Consider the following 27265-nt stretch of genomic DNA (forward strand, 5'->3'; position numbering starts at 1 on the left):
TGGCATTGGAGAGAAACCGGAGGAAATTCAAAAGAATGATCCTAAGAATGAAAGGGTTAATGTATGAGGAGCATTTGATGGTTCTGAACCTGTACTCACTAGAGTTTAGAAGAATGGGGAGGAATCTCACTGAAATATATCAAATATTGAAAGGCCCAGAGTGGATGTGAAGAGGATATTTCAGAATACAAGGACATCCCTTAAGAACAATGATGAGGAGGAGTGCCAGAAGGTGGTGAATCTGTGTAATATACCCAACGACTTGGCTATGGCCAGCCATGGAGACCAAATAATTGGGTATATTTAAAGCGGAGGTTGATAGGTTCTTGATTAGAAAGGGTGCCAATAGTTGTGGGGAGAAGGCAAGAGAACAGAAGTTGAGAAGGTAAATAAGTCATCCATGATTTCGTGCCAGAGCAGATATGATGTGCCTAGTGGCCTAATTCTGCTCTTCTGTCTAATGGGCGGGGGGGGGGGAGTGTTAGATTGATCTTGGAGAAAGTTAAAGGACATCCTGGGCTGAAGGGCCAATACTGTGCTATACTGTTCTATGTTCTGTTTTCTATCCATTACCCTGGTGTTAGGCTGGCAACAGACTATGCAGGATTCTCTGTCCTGTCTATAAATGATGCTATTTGCTCCCATAATTACTAAATTGCCTAAAATTGCTGCATTACAATTCCTCCGTTCCTCTCTTTAGAGCTCTAAGTTAACCTTATAATCATTACCTGGTTAGCCTTCAGACTTTACCCATATGCAGACAAGTCGAAGTACATTGTACTTACTGGAAAAGATTAGTTCCTACAGTCTTCAATTTCTGTCTCACTTAGCTTTGCTTTATTTTGTCAGTTCTGATAATACAAGTCCAACCCTAATTGTGCTTCTCTAAGATAAAATGTAAGTCTGAAGTAAACTGTCCCTTCTGATTGAGAAGTATAAAGTATTGTTAAGACATTTTATTGCTGATGAGTTTGTTTAGACCTGTCTTGTCCTTCACCAATTATCACCTATTGTACCTGTTTGGCTACAACTTATTATTTGTGTTATAAACATAATTATTTTAAAATTATTTTCACTTTTAATGTTACCTAATTTGCTTAGCTATAACATATGCAAACTCCAAATGCTTAACAATGTAACAAAATATTAGTAGCAAGCTGTCTGTAATTTAGCCCTGTGTAATGTGTTGTCCATGCCATTACTTAGTTTTTCCATTCATTTTTGTCTCAGGTACAGTACACGGCTTCCTCTTTTCTCTTTGCCACTGCCACTCATTCTCCCATAATCCGAAGTTCATTTGCATAGTTTGCCTTTAGGCTTATTTCTCTGTGCTCTTCTTTTCAGAGCAGCATAGTCCTTATTCTCTGAGATGAGACTGATGTTTTGAGGAACTGCATCTTTCAAACTGATCCAATGTACATTCAATGTATATCATTCATTGGTGAGGGACACAATTGTCTTTTGCCTTTATTTGTACAATGACATAACCTAGGCCTCAACTTTTGCATTTAACTGCATACCTGCCCCTGCTGTGAAGTTCCTGTATGGTTTACACATGAACATATACACATAATTTTGTTATTTTGGTATCATCATATGGCCTATTAAAATGAGAGATGTTGTCATCTAAAGGAGAAAGTGCAATAACCTGTATCATACATTCTGAAAAATGCATTATTATAAACAGACGACCGTGGTGCTGTCGCAGTGTGCCTTTTGTGACTGTAGTAAGCGCTCTAATTAAATTGACTCCGTGGCGGTGAAGATTATTTATTAATTTGAGATAAGATGTTGTTATTCCATTTAAATGAGTCAAGTTTTATAACCAAAGAATAAAAAGTAATCCATCTATCCAACATTTATATATTTGATTACTGTTGCATCCAGCAATGGTCAGCTGGCCATAATTTTTTAATAAACCCGAATTATCGTAGAGGCAGACTGGAAACAAAAAGCCAGGCTGAACGTGGAGCTGGGCTGATACGCACGCTCACTCCCCTGGGAGTGGGTTGACCAATAGGTTTTTTAACGTCATTGCAACTGGATATATGGGTGCAGTTCTATTTTACTGCAGCCTGATGCGACTTAATGTATTTCACTGCATACTGTTTGAAGGAAAGATTACACCGCTGCATCTGTCAAATGTTCATCGACTTCTCATTTGAGGAAAAACAACCGGTTAAATTGCCGTGACTTTAAAAAAAAAGCTTTAACTGGCTTCTTACTGTGGTTCTCAGGCAGTGCTGTGCTTGCGTGAGGAGGCGCGTACATTCAGGGAAACTGTACAGTATAGCGCTATTCTCTTTTATGCATAGATCTAAGTCTGTCAGACAGAAAAGCAATGAACAGGACACCTCAAACATTATTGAAGGACCCATTCTAATAGCATTTGTCTAGCAATTTCTTTGAGCAAATATACAAAGAATGCATGTTGAAAGACAGCAGACCTCAACATCTTTTCAGTCCTCCGATAAATGTCGACCATTGGCAGACAGAATACCGAGAAGATAGAAGGTACACAAGGCACCACGAGATCAATTAAAAACATTATATCCTCTTTTTAAAAGAACTGTCGAGAACAAGAATAAGAGTCAATATAGAGATCTCTTGTCTTCTGATTTAGTGTTTGCATTACTGATTGTGCACAGTACTTGCCATTGCGTTTAGGATCACAGTGGCTTCTTTGTATACTACCGATATGGCCAGCCAGCAGGATTCAGGCTTCTTTGAGATCAGCATCAAGTCATTGCTGAAATCCTGGAGTAATAGTAAGTAAACAACGACCACAGTTTGTTCTGTTAGGTACAGTAATTTATAATGAATAATGAATTTTGTTTATATGTATATACCGTTGATACAAAAAATCTGTTTTCTTTTGTTTTCTCGGCTAGCATTTGAAATCAAATTGCGCAGATTGTATATAACACATTACGTGCAACTACAGTAATAGAATTAAGCTAAATTTGTTCAGATTGAATTCTTTAATTAAGTTCCCTTCAGGCCTACAAATACAATCCATTCGAGAATAGCATTTCCTGCTTATGTTCAGTTTTCATAAACAAAACGTGTTTTTTTAAAAAAGGCAGAAGGGTGGTACAATTCCATGCTAGTTTTTATAATTGCTTTTTAGAACTCTGTAGCTTTTGGGAAGTAACAGTTAAGTACAAAGATGTTATCATTAACATCCGAATTGAATACAACATGACGTTTCAGATGCCTTTTTTTTACTTTGGTTTTTGATACATTTTTATATTCCATAGGTGTGGTAATAGGAACGCTGAAGTATACCCTGCATATTTATTTTAAATTTAGAAATTAATTCAAAACATGTATAATAGGTATGTCTGATTATTTAGAAAAAACAATAAAGATGGATGTTTTAGATAGGGTAAATACATTTGCTACAGATTCAGCTATTTTCGTACATGTTTATATAACCTGTAATACCCAATTATCCAATAAATTCAAAACAGGCTTTGGTTTGAAATATTCCAGTTTAGTAGGTATATTTTACCTCTGGACCCTGATTTTTGAATTGTTTACATTCTAACAGGCCTGTGTCATGTTTGTGTCCTTCAAATGTTTTTAATGTGTTGTGCAATTGAGAGATACTGTGCTGAAAGTTTAAACTGATAATATAAACTAACAGAGCAGTTAAAGATATTTATGTAAATATGCTGTGCTTTTTTGAGTCCATGCAATTATATTTGGACACTTTTAATTTGCTTGTGTATAAATCTATTTTAAGGTCATGACAGAACTGTGCCTGCATTGTTGGTGATCTTTAATTTTTCACATCTAAATTTATAGACAGACAATTGTTAACATTAAACTAGAAACATTTCATTTGAAAGGATCTTACATTTATTGAAGTCTTCATGCAAATTTTATCTGGATCTTTTCATTCAAAGTCATTGCTGTGATTTTCTTTGAATAGAAGTAAATGTGTTACTTTCTTGAGATATTTGATCATTTCAAGAGAAGATCTTTCAATTATTAGGATTATTTGTAATTTCTGTTTGTGAGGCATACATTGAGATTGTTAAGGTATGTCTGCAGGTTTCATTGGAAAAAATTATGAAGAAAAAGTTGGAAATAAAATTTTCCAAGATGTAATCAAAATATTATGCTATGGAATTACAGTAACAAACAATTTTTGATATATTTGAGGAAAAAAGTTTCAAATTATTATTTGGGCAATTAGCACATGTAAATACATAACCTTATTTTCAGCAGAGCTTTCCATTTGAAAGATTTTTTAACTTTTTTAATATGACATGGTATGATCTCAATGCATAACTTTTGCATTCACCAGTTGAAGTGTGCAAATGCAGTTGGAAATGTGATACAGTGATCCAGTGTGTAAAGTGCATGAAGGTTGTATTCACTTTCAATGGCCTACTATGTTAACTTTAGGATTTCATCAATGCTACTGTGAGGAGGTACTGTGCACAGGCAAGGTATCTCCCAATGGGAAGGAAGGAATAGAAAATCATCTATGTGCATCTCTTAGCAACTAGCTCAAAGCACCTCAATAGCGACTAAGAAAAAAAATGAAGAGATTCATTCAATGAAAAAAAGAAAATTAGTGACATTCCATTGGGAAAAAAACATGTGTTACTTAAAAAGTCCTGCTGGGATATAAGTAGCACAATGTCATTTCAGTTTTCTGCAAAAATCCATATTTAGATTTGGCTATCTGTTTGTGAAGCTTCTTCCTGGTGTTAAAGATGACAAATATTGATAGAATATCCATTGCTTCTGTACTATTGATCAGAGAAATGTAGAATTATACAGCATAGAAACAGGCCCTCAGTTCAACGCATCCATACTAACCAAGGTATCCAACTAAGACCATACAACCATAAGACATAGAAGCAGAATTAGGCCATTCAGCTCATCAAGTCTGCTCTGCCATTTCATCGTGGCTGATCCACTTTCCCTCTCAGCCCCATTCTCCTGCCTTCTCCCTGCAACCTTTCAAGAGTTGACTAGTCAAGAACCTATCAACCTCCACCAGTTGCCTGGCCTCCACAGATGCTGGTGGCAATGAATTCCACAGAGCCAAACCCCTCTGCCTGAAGAAATTCTTCCTCCTCTCCATTCTCAATGGATGCCCCTCTATTCTGAGGCTCTACCTTCTGGTCCTAGACAAATTCTCTCTCTTGTGATCCAGCATCAACCTGACTTTCCCAAACTATATGTATATTGAAATCCTCCATGACAATTGTACATTATCCTTTTGAAATGCCTTTTCTATCTCCCGTTGTAATTTGTACCCCACATCCTGGCTATATGTGGCCTGTATCTAACTCCCATGGGTCTTTTTATCCTTGCAGTTTCTTAACTCTATCCATAAGGGTTCAACATGTTACAATCCTATGTCACATCCAAGGATTTAATTTTACACCAACTGAGCCATGCCACCCTCTCTGCCTCCCTGCATGTCCTTTTGATACAATATGTATCCTTGGATATTAAGCTCTCTACTTTAATCTCCTTTCAGCCATGACTCAGAGATGCCCACAACATCACACCTACCAATCTCTAACTGCACTACAAAATCATCTACTGTGTGCATTCAGATATAACACCTTCTGTCCTGTATTTGTCATCCTTTTCGATTTTTGTCCCCATGTTACACTGCAACTTATTCCACTGACTGTATTACTGCCTATCTGCCGAACAGTCTCACTGCACACTGCATCTGCTTGTAAACCAACCGCCCCATTCTCAGCTCTATCACTCTGATTCCCATCCCTTTCCAAATTAGTTTAAACCCTCCCGAACAGCTCCAGCAAGTCCCATTTGCCTGCATTTGCCCCATATTCCTCTAAACCTTTCCTATCTTTGTAACTGTCTGAATGTCTTTTAGCAAGCATGTTCTTCATCCTATTTTCAGCTAGTTATAGTTCAACCAGTTTTTGATCAACTTTCTAAGCAATTCAGGCTCATTTGAAAATTTATTTATCATTGGTTATATTTTATTTACAATGGAGAAGTCTCATAATAGCTGTTTCGCCGCTTATACAGCATACTTATTTATACAAGGTTTATTCAAAGCGTAATAAAAAATGAATTTCAAGTCCAAAATAATTGCATAAATTATGTAAAATATGACCTGAAATGTATTAGAAACATTTAACAGTATAATTCTAGAGCTTACATTATTTGCTGAACAATATAATTTCAATATATTAGCACAATTATAATGTTGTCCTGTATCAGTTGGTTAATACCTGTTAAAATGTTCTTAATTTACAGTTCTATATATTGCCCTCTTTCATTACATTAAGTAAAAGTTTGCCTATCATATTGCAGTTCGTCTGCTGAAATTTGACTTTCCAACTCATAGATTCCTTCAACACAGTCTGACTGAACTGCTGTGTCTTTGCTCATTTGTGGGTTTAATGTACACACTAGATCTGGATTTCAAATTCCTAAACTTCTGTGGACATAAATATTAAACTTTATGCAAAGGGATGGACTCTTACAGCCCAGCTGTTCTGTTATGCTTCTGTCTGGGAAACTGGTTCTTCATCTTTAGACAAGGTTTTGTTCCTGGCTTAGGTTCCATAGTGCTGTGCTGAACTCTGTGATTACCTCAATTTGTTTCAGTTTTCTTTTTCTTCAATACAACTGGGTTTTATTTCTTCTGTATCCTAAATCTAAAGGAAATGCCTCCTGCCATTTGTGTTCTTTTTGATGCACTATTTTTCAAAATGCCTCTTGGTCTGCATACTTTTTCCCAAACTGCTTACTAAACTTTGAGATTGGTTTGTCGATGCACCCTACTGACAATACGTTGGGAGTTGGGAGTCCCACCATGGGAGTCCTTCCTAATTCTCATTTCTTGTAAAAGTATTTGTATTGCAATACCGTATCCTAATAACAGCTCTTAACCTTCCTCAATGATTATTATGGCCTTATCATGTAACTTGGTCATTTTTGTACCCCACCTATGTGCATATACATTTTGGCTGCTGCTGCAGACCACTTGTATTTCCATGTCTTCTACCAAATCTCTACTTTGACCTTTTACTATTCTCCTGTCATCTAATCTTAACTCATTGTAATCAATCCTTCTGGTGCCTGTTAAGTTTTCCTAGGTAACCGGAGTAAGGGCCATCAAGGTAATCTGCTTATGAGAAGTTTTCAACCCACTCACCTGCTAACTTTGTCACCCAGCAATTTAACAGGGGATTAGTCTTACCGTTGGCCTCCTCCTCCACTGTCCCATCCATGACTGACAGTCATTGGGTCAGTTATCAGATTTTCTCTTTGATCTTCCTCCAAAGTTGTATAAAAATAACAGCTCTTGTAGACCAATGGCATTGCCAGATATCTAAATAGCAGAGGATTACCTCTTTCCTCAAATTGCAGCCAATTTGTCTCCTGTACATTCCACTACAACCACAGTGGTTATGTTCTGAAACTATTTCTGACAAATTTATCCCCTTTCTTCTATGAACTTTCTCCTTTTGAGCCTCTTGCGCTGTTCCATTTGGTACTCCTATTGTCTTAATCACTGAAAGGACTATGACTGAATGTTTTATTGTTCACTATATCATCCTCCCCGTCCAAATCTTATTTTATTTGTATTCATCCCAGAGAAGAGTTTTCACCCAGTTCACTTAGATATGGACATTCAAAATTTCAGCCTTTTGCTCACAATATTTCTTCTCAACATAATTCTTGCCTCCAGTCTAGTATCCAAGTTACCATCACTGTTAGTTCCACTCATTCTGGCTACTCATCTGTTACATCCTTTACTTTCACTCCTTTGTTTAAAGGATGTAGTCTGCCAGGAACATTGTAGACAGTAAAGGTAGCCTTCGGTTTCTTTTCCTTACTGTGTCCCAAGTAAGCCACTGAGGTTGAGCTCAGCTATCCTGATTCTTCCACTGTCTATCTTCCTTATATTGGCCCAACAGAACAAACTTCTTGCTTCCTCTAGCTCTTCACTCACACTCTCAGCCTTCTCTACTTTTCTCACCACTCTGTCTGCAGCCTTTGCAGATTCACCTTGCCCATAAGAGTCACTTCATTTTAGAATACAAGATGGCACTTGAAAGTGGCAACTCTGCGCACAGCTGTGAAGGGAATCATCAAATATTGCCATATAGGACTACAACAGCTGAAATCTGCAGTCACAGCCATGGGTACTTCAGTAAGCAATATCACTTTTTTAAGTTGTTTAAGAAATCTATTGATGCTCAATATCAGCAGACCCAGGACTGCAGATTTGGGTCACAAATGCAGTTTCCCTTTAAGAAAAAGGAACCAAGGGAAGCATGCTGGGCTGCAAGTAAGATTGAAATGCAGAGGTCTTAGACCCCTACTCCGTACTTCTGCTGGCAAATATACAGCCCCTAGAAATTTAAATTGAAGATCTCAGAGCAAGATTATAGTACCAGTGGGACATCAGCAACTGCTGGGTACTTTGCTTTATGGAAACATGGCTCAGCTCCACCATTTCGAACGCAGTGCGGCAGCCCAAGGGCTTCATTGTCCACCACAAAGACAGAACAGCAGTGTCTCTTATAGGCAAAGAATGTCAACTGTGTTTCATGATTAACTCATCGTGGTGCATAGGTGTGGTGGATCTTTCTCAGTCCTGCTCACCTGACCTGGAATAGCTAGGCATCAAGTGAATCAGAATCAAAGTCAGACTTAATATCACCAGCATATGTTGTGAAGTTTGCTAACTTTGTCATGTATTGCAGCACAATACAATACATGATAATATAGAGAAAAAATAAACAAGTAAATCAATTACATTAAGTATGTATATGTATATTAAATAGTTAAATTGAAAATAGCACATAAAACAGAAACAATAAAAAGAAAGTCAGGTAGTGTTCATGGGTTCAATGTCCATTCAGGAATCAGATGGCAGAGGAAAAGAAGCTGTTCCTGAATTGCTGAGTGTGTTCCTTTAAGTTTCTATATCTCCTTACTGGCAGTAACAATGAGAACAGGGCATGTCTTGGGTGATAGGAGCCCTTAATAATGGACACCACCCCTCTGAGTCATCATTTCTTGAAGATGTCTTGAATACTATGGAGGCTAATACCCCACTTAGAGCTGACTAATTTTACAACTTTCTGTAGTTTATTTCGATCATGTGCAGTAGCTCACCCCTCATATCAGACAGTGATGCAGCCTGTCAGAATGCTGTCCAATTTTACCTGCAAAGGGACCTTTCTGCCATCACCCTGGTACATTCCACCCCTGGCCAATGTCAGTCAGGCACTGGAGAACAATAGACAATAGGTGCAGGAGTAGGCCATTCAGCCCTTCGAGCCAGCACTGCCATTCACCGTGATCATGGCTGATCATCCACAATCAGTACCCTGTTCCTGCCTTCTCATATCCCTTGACTCTGCTATCTTTAAGAGCTCTACCTAACTCTTTCTTGAAAGAATCCAAAGGATTGGCCTCCACTGCCTTCTGAGGCAGAGCATTCCACAGATTCACAACTCTCTGGATGGAAAAGTTTTTCCTCAACTCCTTTCTAAATGGCCAACCCCCTATTCTTAAACTGTGGCCTCTGGTTCTGGACTCACCCATCAGCGGGAACATGTTTCCTGCCTCTAGCGTGTCCAATCCCTTAATAATCTTATATGTTTTAATCAGATCCTCTCTCATCCTTCTAAATTCTAGTGTATACAAGCCCAGTCACTCCAATCTTTTAGCATATGACATTCCCGCCATCCCTGGAATTAACCTCGTGAACCTACGCTACACTCTCTCCATAGCAAGAATGTCCTTCCTCAAATTTGGAGACCAAAACTGCACACAATACTCCAGGAGGAGCTGAGCACTGTGATCTGCAGCCACAATCTGCACCCTGATGCCTACCTGATCATTACAGGGGATTTCAAAGAGGCCTGCTTGAAAACAAATATGAAAGCAAGCTAGCAAATGATATCAAAGTGGACAGTAAAGGTTCTTTCAAGTATGTTAAAAATAAAAGAGAAATGAGAGTGGATATGGGACTGCTAGAAAATGAGGCAGGAGAAATAATAACAGGGGTCAAAGAGATGGCTGATGAACTAAATGAGTATTTTGCATCAGTCTTCCCTGTGGAAGACACTAGCAGTATGCCTGATGTTGTAGTGTGTGAAGAAAGAGATGTGGGTTCAGTTACTATTACAAGAGAGAAGGTGCTCAAAAAGCTGAAAGATCTAAAGGTACATAAGTCACCCTGACCAGATGAGCTGCAACCTAGGATTCTGAAAGAGGTAGTGTTAGAGATGGTGGTGCCATTAGAAATGATCTTTCAAAAATCATTGGACTCTGGCATGGTGCCAGAGGACTGGAAAATTGCAAATGTCACTCCACTCTTTAAGAAAGGAGGGAGGCAGCAGAAAGGAAATTATAGACAGTTAGCCTGACCTCAGTGGTTGGGAAGATATTAGAGTCAATCGTTAAGGATGAGGTGATGGAGTACTTGGTGACACAGGACAAGATAGTACAATCAGCATGGTTTCCTTCAGGGAAAATCCTGCCTGACGAATCTGTTAAAATTCTTTGAGGAAATTACAAGTAGGATATATAAAGGGGATGCAGTGGATGTTGTATATTTGGATTTCCAGAAGGCCTTTGACAAGGTGCCACACATGAGGCTGCTTCCCAAGTTAAGAGCCCATGGTATTACAGGAAAGTTATTAACATGGTTAGAGCATCGGCTGGGAGGCAGTGAGTGGGAAGAAAAGGATCCTTTTCTGGTTGGCCGCCAGTGACTAGTGGTGTTCCGCAGGGGTCGGTGTTGGGGCCACTTCTTTTTATGCTGTAGATAAATGATTGAGATGATGGAATAGATGGCTTTGTTGCCAAGTTTGCAGGTGATATGAAGATTGGTGGAGGGGCATGTCGTGTTGAGGAAACAGGCAGGATGTGGAAGGACTTAGACAGATTAGGCGAGTGGGCAAGAAAGTGGCTAATGAAATACAATGTTCGAAAATGCATAGTCATGCACTTTGATAGTAGAAATAAATGTGCGGGCTATTTTCCAAATGGGGAGAAAATCCAAAAATCTGAGATGCAAAGGGACTTGGGAGTCCTTGTGCAGAATACCCTCAAGGTTAACTTGCAAGTTGAGTTGCTGGTGAGGAAGGCAAATGTCATGTTAGCATTCATTTCAAGAGGTCTAGAATAGAAGAACAAGGATGTGATGCTGAGGCTTTATAAGGCACTGGTGAGGCCTCACCTTGAGTATTGTGAACAGTTTTGGGCCTCTCATCTTAGAAAAATTCGCTGGCATTGGAGAGGGTCCAGAGGTGGTTCACAAGGATGATTCCAGGAATGAAAGGGTTATCATACGAGGAACATTTGATGGCTCTGAATGTGTACTTGCTGGAATTCAGAAGGATGAGGGGGATTCTCATTGAAATCTTTCAAGTGTTGAAAGACCTAGAGAGATTAAATGTGGAAAGGATGTTTCTCATGGTTGAAAGTCTAAGACAGGCCTCAAGATAGAGGGGTGCCCTTTCAAAACAGAGATGCAGAGAAATTTATTTAGCCAAAGGATGGTGAATTTGTGGAATTTGTTGCCACATGCAGCTGTGGAGGCCAGGTCATTGGGTGTATCTAAGGCAGAAATGGATAGATTCTTGATTGAACATGGCATCAAAGGTTATGGGGAGAAGGCCAGGAACTGGGGCTGAGCAGGAGAAGAAAAAAGGATCAGCCATGATCGAAGGGTGGAGCAGACTCAATGGGCCAGATAGCCTAATTCTGCTCCTTTGTCTTATGGTCCTATATTAGTGCCCAAGAAGGGCAGGGTATGCTGCCTCAACAACTGTTGCCCAGACGCACTCACATCCACTGTGATGAAGTTCTTTTGAGAGGTTGGTCCTAGCCAGAATCAATTCCTACCTAAGCAAGAACCTAAACCCTCTGCAATATGCCTATCACCACAATAGGTCTACAGCAGAAGCAATCTCACTGTCTTTCCACTCGGCCTTGGAGCATCTGGAAAATAGCAATACCTATGTCAGGCTGCTGTTTATTCATTACATCATCATACCCTCAGAACTACACAGGCTCCAAAACCTGCACATCAGTACCTCCTGCTGCAACTGGATCCTTGAGTTCCTCATTGGGAGACCAGTCAGTGTGAATTGGAAATACCATCTCCTCCTCGCTGGAATTCAACACCACTGCACTTCAAGGATGTGTGCTTAGACCACTGCTCTACATTCTTTACACCCATGACTATGTGGCTAGGCATAGCTCAAACATTATTTATAAATTTGCTAATGACTCAACTATGTTGGCAGAATTTTAGATGGTGACAAGGAGGCTTATTGGAGTGAGACAGATCATCTGGTTCAATGGCGTTGCACTGACAATCTTGGATTCAAGGTAAGTAAAACCAAGGAATTGATTGTGGACAACAGCAAGGGGAAGTTGAGGGAACACATATCAGGCCTCATTGAGGAATCAGCTGTGGTAAGGGTGAGCAGTTTCAAGTTCCTGGGTTTCAGAATACTTGAAGATCCACTCTGGGCCCAACATATTAATGCATTGACAAAGAAGGTACTACAGCAGCTATATTTCATTAGGAGTTTGTGCAGATAGAGACATAGAAACACAGAAAACCTGCAGCACAATACAGGCCCTTCAGCCCACAAAGCTGTGCCAAACATGTCCTTACCTTAGAAATTACCTAGGGTTATCCATAGCCCTCTATTTTGACACTATCATATCTGCCTCCACCACAATCGCCGGCAGCCCATTCCACGCACTCACCACTCTCTGTGTAAAAAAACTTATCCCTGACATCTCCTCTGTACCTACTTCCAAGCACCTTAAAACTCTGCCCTCTTGTGTTAGCCATTTTAGCCCTGGGAAAAAGCCTCTGACGATCCACATGATCAATGCCTCTCATCATCTTGTACACTTCTATCAAGCCACCTCTCGGACTCCGTCACTCCAAGGAGAAATGCCGATTTCACACAACCTATTCTCATAAGGCATGCACCCCAATCCAAGTAACATCCTTGTAAGCCTCCTGTGCACCCCTTCTATGGTTTCCACATCCTTCCTGTGGTCAAGCGACCAGAACTGAGCAGAGTACTCCAAATGGGGTCTGACCAGGGTCCTACATAGCTGCAACATTACCTCTCAGTTCTTAAACTCAATTCCAGGATTGATGAAGGCCAATGCACCGCATGCCTTCTTAACCACAGAGTCAACCCGCGCAACAGCTTTGAGTGTCCTATGGACTCGGACCTCAAGATCCCTCTGATCATCTGCACTGCCAAGAGTCTTACCATTAATGCTATATTTTTCCATCATACTTGACCTACCAAAATGAAGCACTTCACACTTATCTGGGTTGAATTCCATCTGCCACTTCTTAGCCCAGTTTTCCATCCTATCAATGTCCCGCTATAACCTCTGACAGCCCTCCACACTATCCACAACACACCCAACCTTTGTGCCATCAGCAAATTTACTAACCCATCCCTCCACTTTCTCATCCAGGTCATTTATAAAAATCACGAAGAGAAGGGGTCCCAGAACAGATCCCTGAGGCACACCACTGGTCACCGACCACCATGCAGAATATACCTGTCTACATCCACTCTTTGCCTTCTGTGGGCAAGCCAGTTCTGGATCCACAAAGCAATGTCCTCTTACATCCCATGCTTCCTTACTTTCTCAATAAGCCTTGCATGGGGTACCTTATCAAATGCCTTGCTGAAATCTATATACACTACATCTACTGCTCTACCTTCATCAATGTGATTAGTCACATCCTCAAAAAATTCAATCAGGCTCGTAAAGCATGACCTGCCTTTGACAAAGCCATGCTGATTATTCCTAATCATATTCTGCCTCTCCAAATGTTTATAAATCCTGCCCCTCAGATTCTTGTCCATCTACTTACCAACCACTGAAGTAAGACTCACTGGTCTATACTTTCCTGGGCTATCCCCACTCCCTTTCTTGAATAAGGGAACAACATCCGCAAACCTCCAATCCTCCGGTACCTCTCCCTCATTGATTAAGCGAAGATCAGCAGCAGAGGCTCAGCAATCTCCTCCCTCGCCTCCCACACTAGCCTGGGATACATCTCGTCTGGTCCCAGTGACTTATCCAACTTGATGCTTTCCAAAAGCTCCAGCACATCCTCTTTCTTAATACATACTTTTCAGCAGCTTTTCAGTCTGCTGTAAGTCATCCCTACAATTGCCAAGATCCTATTTTGTAGTGAATACTGAAGCAAAGTATTCATTAGGTACCTCTGCTATCTCCTCTGGTTCCATACACACTTTTCCACTGTCACACTTGATTGGGCCTATTCTCTCACATCTTATCCTCTTGCTCTTCACATATGTTTAGAATGCCTTGGGGTTTTCCTTAATACTGTCCGCCAAGGCCTTCTCATGGCCCCTTCTGGCTCTCCTAATTTCATTCTTAAGCTCCTTCCTGCTAGCCTTATAATCTTCTAGATCTCTATTATTACCTAGTTTTTTGAACCTTTCGTAAGCTTTTCTTTTCTTCGTGACTAGATTACAACAGCCTTTGTACACCATGGTTCCTGTACCCTACCATCCTTTCCCTGTCTCACTGGAACATACCTATGCAGAACTGCATGCAAATATCCCCTGAACATTTGCCACATTTCTTCCGTACATTTCCCTGAGAACATCTGTTCCCAATTTATGCTTCCAAGTTCCTGCCTGATAGCTTCATATATTTCCCCTTACTCCAATTAAACGCTTTCCTAACTCATCTGTTCCTATCCCTCTCCAATGCTATGGTAAAGGAGAAAGAATTGTGATCACTATCTCCAAAATGCTCTCCCACTGAGAGACCCCGACACCTGACCAGGTTCATTTCCCAATACCAGATCAAGTACAGCCTCTCCTCTTGTAGGCTTATCTACATATTGTGTCAAGAAACCTTCCTGAACACACCTTACAAACTCCACCCAATCTAAACCCCTTGATCTAGGGAGATCCCAATCGATATTTGGGAAATTAAAATCTCCCACCATGACAACCCTGTTACTATTACACCTTTCCAGAATCTGTCTCCCTATCTGCTCCTCGATGTCCCTGTTACTATTGGGTGGCCTAGAGTTATTGACCCCTTCCTGTTCCTAACTTCCACCCACAGGGACTCCGTAGACAATCCCTCCATCACTTCCTCCTTTTATGCAGCTGTGACACTATCTCTGATCAACAGTGCCACAACCCCACCTCTTTTACCTCCCTCCCTGTCCTTTCTGAAACATCTAAAGCCTGGCACTCGAAGTAACCATTCCTGTCCCTGAGCCATCCAAGTCTCTGTAATGGCCACAACATCAAAGCTCCATATACTGATCCACACTCTAAGCTCATCCGCTTTGTTCATAATACTTCTTGCATTAAAATAGACACATCTCAAACCATCAGTCTGAGCGTATCCTTTCTCTATCACCTGCCTAACCTCCCTCTCACACTGTCTCCAAGTGTTCTCTATTTGTGAGCTGACTGCCTCTTCCTTCGTCACTTCAGTTCGGTTCCCACCCCCGAGCAATTCTAGCTTAAACTCTCCCCAAAAGCCTTAGTATACCTCACCACCAGGATATTGGTCCCCCTCTGATTCAAGTGCAACCCATCCTTTTTGTACAGGTCACACCTGCCCCAAAAGAGGTCTCAGTGACCCAGAAATCTGAATCCCCGCCCCCTGCTCCTATCCCTCAGCCACGCATTTATCCTACACCTCACTCTATTCCTATACTCACTGTCATGTGGCACAGGCGGTAATCCCGAGATTACTACCTTTGTGGTCCTGCTTCTCAACTTCCTTCCTAACTCCCTGTAGTCTGTTTTCAGGACCTCCTCCCTTTTCCTACCTATGTCGTTGGTACCAATATGTACCATGCCCTCTGGCTGTTCTTCCCACTTTAAGATATCTTGGATGCAATCAGAAACATCGGGGACCTTGGTATGTCACCAAAGACTCTAGCAAGTTTCTACAGATCTATCATGGAGAGCATTCTAACCGATTGCATCACCATCTGGTATGGAAGGACTTCTTCACAAGATTGGAAAAAGCTGCATAAAGTTACAAACTCAGCCAGCTCCATTATGGGCATTATCCATTCCAGCATCAAGGACATCTTCAAAAGGCAATGCCTCAGAAAGGTAGTACATAAGACATAGGAGCAGAGTTAGGCCATTTGGCCCATGGAGTCTGCTCCACCATTTTATCAGGGCCAATCCAGTTTTCCTCTCAGCCCCAATCTCCTGCCTTTTCCCCGTATCCCTTCATGCCCTGACCAATCAAGAATCTATCAACCTCTGCCTTAAATATACTCAAAGACTTGGCCTCCATAGCTGCCTCTGGCAAAAAAATTCGACAGATTCACCACTCTCTGGCTAAAGAAAATCTTCCTCATCTTAATTCTGAAGCTCTGTCCTCTAGTCTTAGACTCTCCCACCATGGGAAATATCCTCTCCACATCTACTTGATCAAGATCTATCACTATTTGATAGGTTTCAATGAGGTCACCCCTCATTCTGAACTCTAGCGAATGCAGGTCCAGTGCCATCAAACACTCTTCATATGACAAGCCACTCAATCCTGGAATCATTTTTGTGAACCTCCTTTGAACCCTCTCCAGTATCAGCACATCCTTTCTAAGATAAGGGGCCCAAAACCGCTCACAATACTCCAAGTGAGGCCTCACCAGTGATTTATAAAGTCTCAACATTACATCCTTACTTTTATATTCTAGTTCTCTTGAAATGAATGGTAACATTGCATTTGCCTTTCTCACCACAGACGTAACCTACAAATTAACCTTTAAGGAATCCTGCACAAGGATTCCCAAGTTCCGTTGCTCCTGTTCTTTTTGTATTTTCTCTCCATTTAGAAAATAGAAAAGGACCCCCTTCTCATTGCTTCAATCAAGGAGTTGGTTCAGGAGCCTGAAGACTTCCACCATCAGATTTCTGAGTAGACAATGAATCCATGTACACTACCTCACTTTTTTTTTGCTCTCTTTTCCCATATATATCCCAATAAGATAGACATACAGTAATTTTTTTCATTATGTATTGCACTGTACTGCAGCCATGAAAACAACAAATTTCACGATAGATGCAAGTAATAATAAATCAGATTCTGATTGCCACTAAATTATTTATATTGCTCACTTTAGTAGTTGATATTCTCCTCTCCCTCCATTTCCTACCAATATCCCTTGACTGTCTTGTCCTTGGAAACTATTGCCCCATCCAACTTGTTTTTCCACTCAAGTCCTAGTTACCCATATTCATGCTGTTTTATCCAGGACTTCTTGTTTAGATTCCATCAGTCCCTGTACTGTACCATAATACTGAAATCATTCTGATCAAAATCACTAATGACTTCCAAAGTGATTATGTCTTAAGATAAACTATCACTTCTATATCCTGACGAAGGGTCTCGGCCTGAAACGTCGACTGCATCTCTTCCTACAGATGCTGCCTGGCCTGCTGCGTTCACCAGCAACTTTGATGTGTGTTGCTATCACTTCTATTGTGTGTCTTTTGATAGAATTGATTGTGCCATGCTCTTTCTATGCCTCCACAGCATGAACCAGCCTGATACTTATCTATTCTGCTGTAGGTGGAAAGCTGCCTGCAATGGCTTCTTTACCCATTCCCACATTATTACTTTTGAGTGTTTCATAAGTATCCATTTTATGGTTACTTCCTAATTCTCATCTAAGTGATACTGCTCTCAAAACAGTTTCTGAATATATTTTCACATATACTTGGACAATAATCTGCTGTACCTTGCTACTTGCTTCCTTGACTCCACTAATATCTCTGCACTCTTGGATTAGTTTTCTGATGCTCAGCTCTGAATAGGGTCATAAAGCCCTACAGGATGGTCATTCATTGCTCCATGCCCATCCCATCTTCTAGTTCTTGGCCCATAACCCGCTATGCATAGGTAATTAAAGTAACACCCCTTAAATTCTGTCACCTTGCCTCCACCTCACTCTGAATGTTCCATCCCAGATAACATCTTGTATGAGCAGCAATTCTCCCACTACAAATTTTGGGAAAGCAAAAGACATCATCCTTGGTCCTTGTCATAAACATCTTAGCTTCAAACTTTTCCATCACTCAGGTGTCTTGAATTGAAGCACATTGTTCGCATTTTTGATGTGTTTGACCCTGAGTTTAGTTCCTATCCATGCTACCACCCAGAGTTTTTCGTCTTCATCTTTGTTTAACTCATCCCAGACCTTGGCTCATCTGCTGAAACCCTGATCTTTCACTTTATTATTTCATGACTTAACTAATTCAACATTCTCAAATATAAATTAGCCCCTTTGAACTTTCATGTTCACTTCACACAAGACTCCAACAATGTAAAGGTATCAAATGACTAGGCAAATCAGTATCGTTCCTGAGAATTACTGTACCACTCATGGCAAATTTTAAAGAGAATCCAGGATTGATTGAAATAATAGTGCAAATTTTCCATGCTTATTTTGATTGTACAATGGTGTTGGTAGGACTGACATGAAAACCAAAAGTAGAAATAATTGCAAGGATAACAATTGCAGAGAGTTGTTTGGTCATTGAAATAATTTTCAAAAGTGATGTCAATTGCAATAAAAGGCACTCAATGTTTAACATTTAAACCAGCAGCAAATAATCAAGTTGCAGAAATGAATTTGAACATGGTAAATAATCATATGCAGTAGGAATGCAGTCAATTTGCTGGAATATTGTCTATATTTACTTTTAACTTTGAGCTGTATATGATGAAAATAAATATTTTTCCTTGATGAAATTTTCATATCAATATGGCAATATAATAGTATTTTAATTCATATTTTAATTAAAACAAATTACTGCAAACTTGGCAAATTTGCCAAGTGGTACAAAATGGAGTGCTTGTTTATTTCTTTTTAATTGTGAGAAAGTACTGATGTTTTAAAATGAATATTTTGGACAAAACTAATTGTTAAGTTTTGTAACTCCAAAGCATAAAACTAACTGAAAGAAGAACATGGACACACACAGACATACAGTAAATCATATAATACAACTACTATATGAACATCCACAGCATTGTAAATTTTAAATTGTCCCATTCAGGCCTTAAGATCTAATTGCTGTGGGGAATTTCTTACTCTTGTGAGATAACATCTTTCCTGACACAAGGGATCACTTTGCTCGACAGATGAGACTTGTGGCAGTGAAACAATCTCAGATTTTGGGGCCTACTCTGTGGTGGTTGTAGAAGTTGACTCTAGGACTTCAGGAAGTGGTTCTGACAGCTTTGGACACCTTTCTTCTCTAACAATTAACTCTACTCTCCTCAACTGATTAATGTGTTGTCTCCAGATGACATCAGACACAATCTCCACTGCAGGGAAGTGGTCCAGTTCTGTCCTTAATCTTTCTAAATACCCACTTTTGTTCACCTCTGTAGTCTCTTGCTAGGACTACTTGTTGGAGTGAAACATTGAACCTCCTCGTTTGAGGAGCCCCAAGTTTGTCTCAGCTGTTTGTCCTGCATATGCCTTCTGAGATTTAGTTTAGGGAGATCCAAGTGTGAGCACAAGGGATAACCCATCCAAGAACAGCATAGCTGGTGAGTTGTTGGTTGCAGAGTGTGCTACATTGTGATATACAAGGAGGAAAATGGTGAGCTCTGATTCAATGTCAATGAATGTTCCGCTGACACTGGTCGCAGTGCATTCTTTAGACTCTGGACTCATTCTGCCAAGTCATTTGTAGCTGGGTGGTGTCTTATTCCATTTATTTTCAGGAATAACTGAAACTGTTCCACAACAAACTGTGGTCTATTGTCACTGATTAAGTGTTCTGGGCAAATTCATTCCGTGGCTAGTAAAAATGAGGGAACTGAACTGCGTCCGGTGCTCCTGATGTGGCCTTTTATATATTGGTGAGACCCGACGCAGACTGGGAGACCGCTTTGCTGAACATCTACGCTCTGTCCGCCAGAGAAAGCAGGATCTCCCAGTGGCCACACATTTTAATTCCACATCCCATTCCCATTCTGACATGTCTATCCACGGCCTCCTCTACTGTAAAGATGAAGCCACACTCAGGTTGGAGGAACAACACCTTATATTCCGTATGGGTAGCCTCCAACCTGATGGCATGAACATTGACTTCTCTAACTTCCGCTAGGCCCCACCTCCCCCTCGTACCCCATCTGTTACTCTTTTTTATGCACACATTCTTTCTCTCACTCTCCTTTTTCTCCCTCTGTCCCTCTGAATATACCTCTTGCCCATCCTCTGGGTCACCCCCCCCCCCCGTCTTTCTTCCCGGACCTCCTGTCCCATGATCCTCTCGTATCCCCTTCTGCCTATCACCTGTCCAGCTCTCGGCTCTATCCCTCCCCCTCCTGTCTTCTCCTATCATTTTGGATTTCCCCCTCCCCCTCCAGCTTTCAAATCCCTTACTCACTCTTCCTTCAGTTAGTCCTGACGAAGGGTCTCAGCCTGAAACGTCGACTGCACCTCTTCCTATAGATGCTGCCTGGCCTGCTGCGTTCACCAGCAACTTTGATGTATGTTGCTTGAATTTCCAGCATCTGCAGAATTCCTGTTGTTTGAACTGAATTTTCTGCTGCACATTCCAGCCATTTTGGGTTGCCATGTACACTGGAGACAGTATGGGGTATTTTATGGTTCCCTTTAGTTCATCTCTGCCATAACAGGGATAATACATCAAGAGGGTACTGCTGAAGGGTTTCAGGCCAAAATGTCGACTGTATGTTTTCCCATCGATGCTGCCTGGCTTGCTGAGTTCCTCCAGCATTTTGTGTGTTGCTTGGATTGCCAGCATCTGCAGATTTTCTCTTGTTTGTCAAGCGGGGTGTCCTCTTTTGTAAATTTTTCATATATTTCCTTTTTAAAGGGTAAATAGGATAATCCATCAGCATTTCCATGGTTAGTCATCCTCTTGAAATTGATCTTGTAATTGTGCCTTCCAAGAAACAAAGCCCATCTCTGTATTTGTGCTGCTGCTGTTAGTGGAACACCTTTCTGTGGATTGAAAACTAACACTAGTGGTGGATGATCAGTAATGAGGGTAAACATTTTCCCATTCAAGTACTGGTTGAAGTATTTTATACCCCAAGCCAGACTCAAGGTCTCTCTATCAATCTGTACGTAATTTTCCTCTGCAATGTGGTAAGGGAATGTGATGCAAAGGCTATGGGACGTTCACTTCCATCACTCATAACATGTGACATGACTGCACCATAAGGCAAGGTGTCACAAGCAAGCTGCACTGGGTGATGTGGATCATACTGTATGAATACAGTGTCTGATGTCACCATTTCCTTTGTTTTTTGGCAAGCCTTCTCACATTGTTTGTCCATTGCCATTTCTTCCTAATCTGTAGTAATGAGTTCAAGGGGTGGAGCTCAGTAACCAGATTTGGCAGGAACCCATTTTAGTAATTGACGAATCCTAAAAGGACCACACCTGTGGAATGTCTGTTGGCCTTGGGGCATCCACCACTGCTTGAACTTTCTCAGCACATTTACGTAATTCTTCTTCATCAATAGGTTGACCACAGTAAGTGCTGTATGGTTTAAAGAATTCATACTTGTTGCGTCATGCTCTGAGCACATAATCGTCTAATCTTTTTAACACTGTCTTGAGATTTTGGAGCTGTTCCCTGGCATCCTTACAGCTAACAGTAATGTCCATAAGACCATAAGTCAAAGGAGCAGAAGTCAGCCATTCGGCCCATCGAGTCTGCTCCATCATTTTATAATGAGCTGATCCATTCTCCCAGTTAGTCCCACTCCCCTGCTTTCTCACCATAACCTTTGGTGCCCTGGCTACTCAGATACCTATCAATCTCTGCCTTAAATACACCCAATGACTTAGCCTTCACTGCTGCCCGTGGCAACAAATTCCATAGATTCACCACCCTCTGACTAAAAAAATTTCTTCGCATCTCTGTTCTGAATGGGCGCCCTTCAATCCTTAAATCATGCCCTCTCGTACTAGACTCCCCCATCATGGGAAACAGCTTTGCCATATCCACTCTGTTCATGCCTTTCAACATTTGAAATGTTTCTGTGAGGTCCCCCCTCATTCTTCTAAAACTCCAAGGAATACAGTCCAAGAGCGGACAAATGTTCCTCATATGTTAACCCTCTCATTCCCGGAATCATTCTAGTGAATCTTCTCTGTACCCTCTCCAACATCAGCACATCCTTTCTTAAATAAGGAGACCAAAACAGCCCACAGTACTCCAAGTGAGGTCTCACCAGCACCTTATAGAGCCTCAACATCACATCCCTGCTCCTATACTCTATTCCTCTAGAAATGAATGCCAACGTTGCATTCGCCTTCTTCACCACCGACTCAACCTGGAGGTTAACCTTAAGGGTATCCTGCACAAGGACTCCCAAGTCCCATTGCATTTCAGAACTTTGAATTCTCTCCCCATTTAAATAATAGTCTGCCCATTTATTTCTTCTGCCAAAGTGCATAACCATACACTTTCCAACATTGTATTTCATTTGCCACTCCTTTGCCCATTCTTCCAAACTATCCAAGTCTCTCTGCAGACTCTCTGTTTCCTCAGCACTATCAGCCCCTCCACCTATCATCAGCAAACTTTGCCACAAAGCCATCTATTCCGTAATCCAAATCATTGATGTACAACGTAAAAAGAAGCGGCCCCAACACGGACCCCAATGTCATCCAATTAGTACTGAGTGCCTGGGGAGCCTTGCAGCACCTGGTGCATAGCTTTCTGCCAGAGTGCAGGTACAGATGCTACTCCATAAAAAGACTGTTATAACAATAAAGCCCTTTGTGAGTGTTTATGGTGTGAAACACTTTGGACTTTTCTTCTGTCTCCTTCTGTACATAAGCCTCAGCTAAGTCCACTTTGCTGAAGTGTTTCTCTCGAGCAAGGTTGGCTAAGATATCCTCTATCCTGGGCAGAGGGATTGATCTACTTTCAATACTGGGTTGGTGGTGACCTTAAAATAATCACAGATCCTGAATGATACATTCTTCTTGGCGACTGGGACCACTGGCATTGCCCTAAGAGTTCCATTCAACCTTGGAAAAATTTCTTCAGCCTCCATGCAATCTAGCTCACTGGCTACTTTATCACAGATGGTATAAGAAACTGGACAGGCTTTGTAAACCTTAGGTGCAATATTTTCATTTAACACTGTTTTACTCATGATATGCTTGAGTTTTCCAATGCATCTTTGAACACTGCTGTGGCATCATCCAACACCTTTAATTAATTCATTTCAGTTGATTTTATTGCTGGGAATGTGGCCTGCAAATTTTAGATCGATCTCCAGGTTGTAGTTGTCTCAGCCAATTACGACCCCTCAATGCTGGCTCTCCTGTTTTTACCTCATACAAGCCCAAGGTAGCTTGTTGGTTGTTGTATCTCACTGTTATGAATGTCATTTGGTCAGGAGTAATCTTTTCCCCAGTCTAAGTCCTTAGTTGGATATCTGCAGGCTTCAGTTCAGTATCTTTGAAGTGGTGTTCTGTGGAATGACTAAAACAGCCGAGCCAGTGTCCAATTCCATTTTAATTAATTTGCTGTTCACTTCTGGTGCAAGCTATATAGCTTGTCTCGTGTTAGTTTTTACATTGTAAATCTCAAGACTACTCGTTCCTATGTCGCTGTCATCATTATCAGATTTTTCATCAACCGCATGCAGATTAATGCTCTTTTTGAACCTGTAATTTGACTTTATATTTTCTCTTCCCTGTGCAGTCTATTTACTTTTGTCTGCCTGACATGCACTTTGTATGTGTTCTATTTTGTTGCATTTCCAGTAAATTTCACCTTTAAACCTGCATTGGTCTGGTGTATGTGAGCCCCTGCCATGATGGTAACACAATTTGTTCAGCCATGCCAGTTTCTGTTTAGAAGTTGCAATTTTGTTTACTTTCATATTCATTCCTAACTACAACTCAATTTTGTCTCTTGTTGCTGCTTTTAAATGTGAGTTGTGCTTCAGTTAGGAGCCATTTTTGAATGCTTTCTTGTAAGATTCCACAAAATAACCGATCTCTCATTGCATCATTAAGCCCAACTGACAATGTTCAGACAATCTCTTCAATTCAACTCGTAATCTAAAATAGACACCCCTTCCTTTTGCTTGCACTTACGAAACCTAAAGTGTTCTGCAATCAACAATGGTTTTGGCTCTAAATGTTACCGCATTACTTTCGTGATATCAGGAAAGCTCATTTCGGCTGGTTTAGTTGGAGTAGTCAAACTTCTAAGCCAAATGTATACTCTTCCAGTTAATTACACTCAGCAAAATTGGCACTTGTTTCACATCGGCTATTCCATTTGCTTTAAAATCCTGCTCAATTTGATCAGTATACAGCACCCAGTTATCTTTTATGCAATCAAAGGTGTTTATCTATTCAATGTAGCCAGCCATTTCTGCTTTTTCTAATTTATGATTATTACCACCTTGTACTCACTATTTATGAACCCGCAAATTTAATCAGTTCTCTGCCTTTTTTAAAATTCAATCGCCTCTGTCCTTTTCCAAAGAAACCACATGCTGCGCTGTTTTTTTTTTAACTCAAACGTCTTGCTGTGCTTCAACAGGTAGATAGTCTTCTTGGGTTTGTCTTAAAACTTACTCACCACCACTTTTTTTTTTTGTAACTCTAAAACATAAAACTAATTGAAAGAAAAACACAGAGCCAGGGATAATATGTCTGTACTTCATTTTTACTTCTAGAGAGGCACACACTTATGAGGTGGCATGATGACGTATGCCATTCACGTACTTTTGCATATAACCTGTGATAAATTATGTAAACAACAAAGAATGCTTAATCAAACAATATATTTACAATATCACTCAAATGTTGCTGAAATATTAAATGCATGACACAAGTCACCTCTTTTAAGAATCTAATGACTGCCAAACAAAATACAAAGATTTGCTATTTAACAACATACTTATTTCCTCTTGGTCTCTCAATGGAATTCGTTAAACATTTTACTATTGCATCGAACAATGAATTGATTGTAAGTACAACTCGCTGGGACACCTTTTCCTGCGCACCCTTTAAAAATGCCAAGGCTCCATTTCCCCGCTCTTAAATTCAAAAGGACACTGCTTCTTATGCTCTCTTTATACTCACCATATTCACTAGAAATGTGGCAATCTGTGTGTGGAGCCAGATAATGTAGGTGATGCCTTAAATTAATACTTATCATTATATTCAGTAAGGAGAAAGACATTATTGTTGATGAGTTCAGAGAGCAAGATGATGAAATTCTCGCACAATTAACCATCAAGGCTTAAAGAGGCTCTTTGAAGATCTTAAACAAACTTTGACCAGCAGCCAATCCGAACATCAGAAGTTTTGAGAGGAAGGGACTTCAAACAGGTCCACTGCCCAGGTACAAAAAGCAGCAAAGGATCACTACATCAAAAAAGAGCTTTGACTACCAACCATTCGGCGTTTAGGATTGATTAGCAAGAGCAAATTAAAAGAAGGCAGGGGCAAGTGCAGCGACCATCGTCTGAATGAACAGAGTCAGAGTGGTGATATTGAGACTTAAGCTCTTCAAGGCTCCAGCAAAAAGAGACTTCAGTCAGAGAAAGAAAAGAAAAGCTCAAGGTTAAGTTTTTTTTTCCCTTCTCTTCTTTACATCTGTTCAACTAGGGCAGTAGAGATGCCTGCAGGATAGTGGAATGCTGCACGTGAAGGATGTGGGAAGGCAGGGAGGCCTCCAGTGTCCCCGAGGACTACAACCTCAAGAAGTGCATCCAGCTGCAGCTTCTAACAATCCGCGTTGAAGAAATGGAGCTAGATCCGTATGAACTCTGGATCATTCAGGAGGCTGAAGGGGAGATAGATAGGACATATAGAGAAGTAGTTATACCCAAGGTGCAGGGCACAGGGCACTGGGTGATGGTCAGGAAGAGGAAAGGGATTAAGGAGCCTGTGCAGAGTACCCCTGTGGCCAGGCCATTCCCCTTAACAACAGGTATATCACTGTGGATACTGCTCAGGGGCTGAGGGGGAGGGGTGGGGTGACCTGACAGAGGAAAGTCACAGTGGTCGGGTCTCTGGCACTGAGTCTGCCTCTGTGACTCAGAAGGGAAGGGAGGGAGAAGAAGTATGCTGTGGTGATAGGGGATTTGTTAGTTAGGGGACCAGACAAGTGGTTCTGGGGCGAGAACAAGATTTCCAGATGGTATGTTGCTTCCTGTGATATCTCGGAATGAATCCTCAGCAATCTTAAGTAGGAGGGTGAACAGCCGGAAGTCGTGGTCCATGTAGGTACCAATGATATGAGTATAATGAGTGACGAGATTCTGCATAGGGAGTTCAGGGAGTTAGGTGCTAAGTTAAGGGGTAGGTCTTCCAGGGTTGTGATCTCAGGTTTTCTACCTGTGCCACATGCTGGTAAGGCCAGAACTAGGAAGGTTATACAGTTTGATACGTGGTTAAGGCATTGGCGTAGGAGGGAGGGCATAAGATTTTTGGGTCATTGGGCTCTCTTCCAGGGAAGGTGGGACCTGTACAGAAGGGACAGTTTGCACCTGAACTGGAGAGGTACTTACTAGCGGGAAGGTTCATCAATGCTGCACGGTGGGTTTAAACTAGCGTTTCAGGGGGATGGGAACCAGAGTGCCAGAAATGTTAGTGGAGAGGTTGTGGAGGCTGATATTGTCAGACAAAGTTAGGAATCAAAAGGTTGAGCATGGTGCAGCTAGTGTCCTGAGTTGCATATATTTCAATGCAAGATGTATGGTAGGTAAGGTGGATAATCGTGCTGAGGATGAGGTAGCTGGTTTACAAACAGAGGCAATGTGTAGTGAGGAGAGGCTGCTGACAAGACAATTGGAGCCAACAGGGTGAGTCACAACATAACAGGAGGACAAAATTTGAAAGGGTGCAAGCAGAACTGAAGGTGTTATCTTTGAATGCGCTTAGTATATGGAATAAGGAAGATGAACTTGCAGCACAGTTGCATATTGGCAGGTATAATTTTTTTAGGCAGCACTGCATCATGGCTGAAAGAAGATTATAGCTGGGAGCTTAATATCCAAGCATACACATAGTATCCAAAGTACAGGCAGTAAGGCAGAGGGAGCTATGTTGCTCTATTGGTAAAAAATGAATCAAGTCATTATAAAGAGGTGACATAGGGTTGGAAGGTGTTGATTCATTGTGGATAGAGTTAAGGAACTGCAAGGGTAAAAAGACACTGATGGGAGTTGTATACAGACCCCA

The 27265-nt window shown here is 41.0% G+C and overlaps 1 protein-coding gene across 3 annotated transcripts in view; it reads left to right on the forward strand.

Moving 5' to 3' along the window:
• LOC134349656 (protein furry homolog) overlaps positions 1-27265 on the forward strand; it is a 293846-nt gene that overhangs the window by 29299 nt on the left and 237282 nt on the right. For 2 of the 3 annotated variants that reach the window (XM_063054282.1, XM_063054284.1), the window contains exon 1: positions 2066-2768. The exons of the other annotated variant lie outside the window; for it this stretch is intronic. In XM_063054282.1, the coding sequence (XP_062910352.1) occupies positions 2699-2768 (70 nt within the window). In that variant the 5' untranslated portion in view covers positions 2066-2698. Of the gene's footprint in view, positions 1-2065; positions 2769-27265 lie in introns of those variants that run through there. 3 annotated transcript variants of the gene reach the window in all.

The sequence above is a fragment of the Mobula hypostoma genome, chromosome 7 (assembly GCF_963921235.1).
Source record: "Mobula hypostoma chromosome 7, sMobHyp1.1, whole genome shotgun sequence".
Taxonomy (NCBI): Eukaryota; Metazoa; Chordata; class Chondrichthyes; order Myliobatiformes; family Myliobatidae; genus Mobula; species Mobula hypostoma.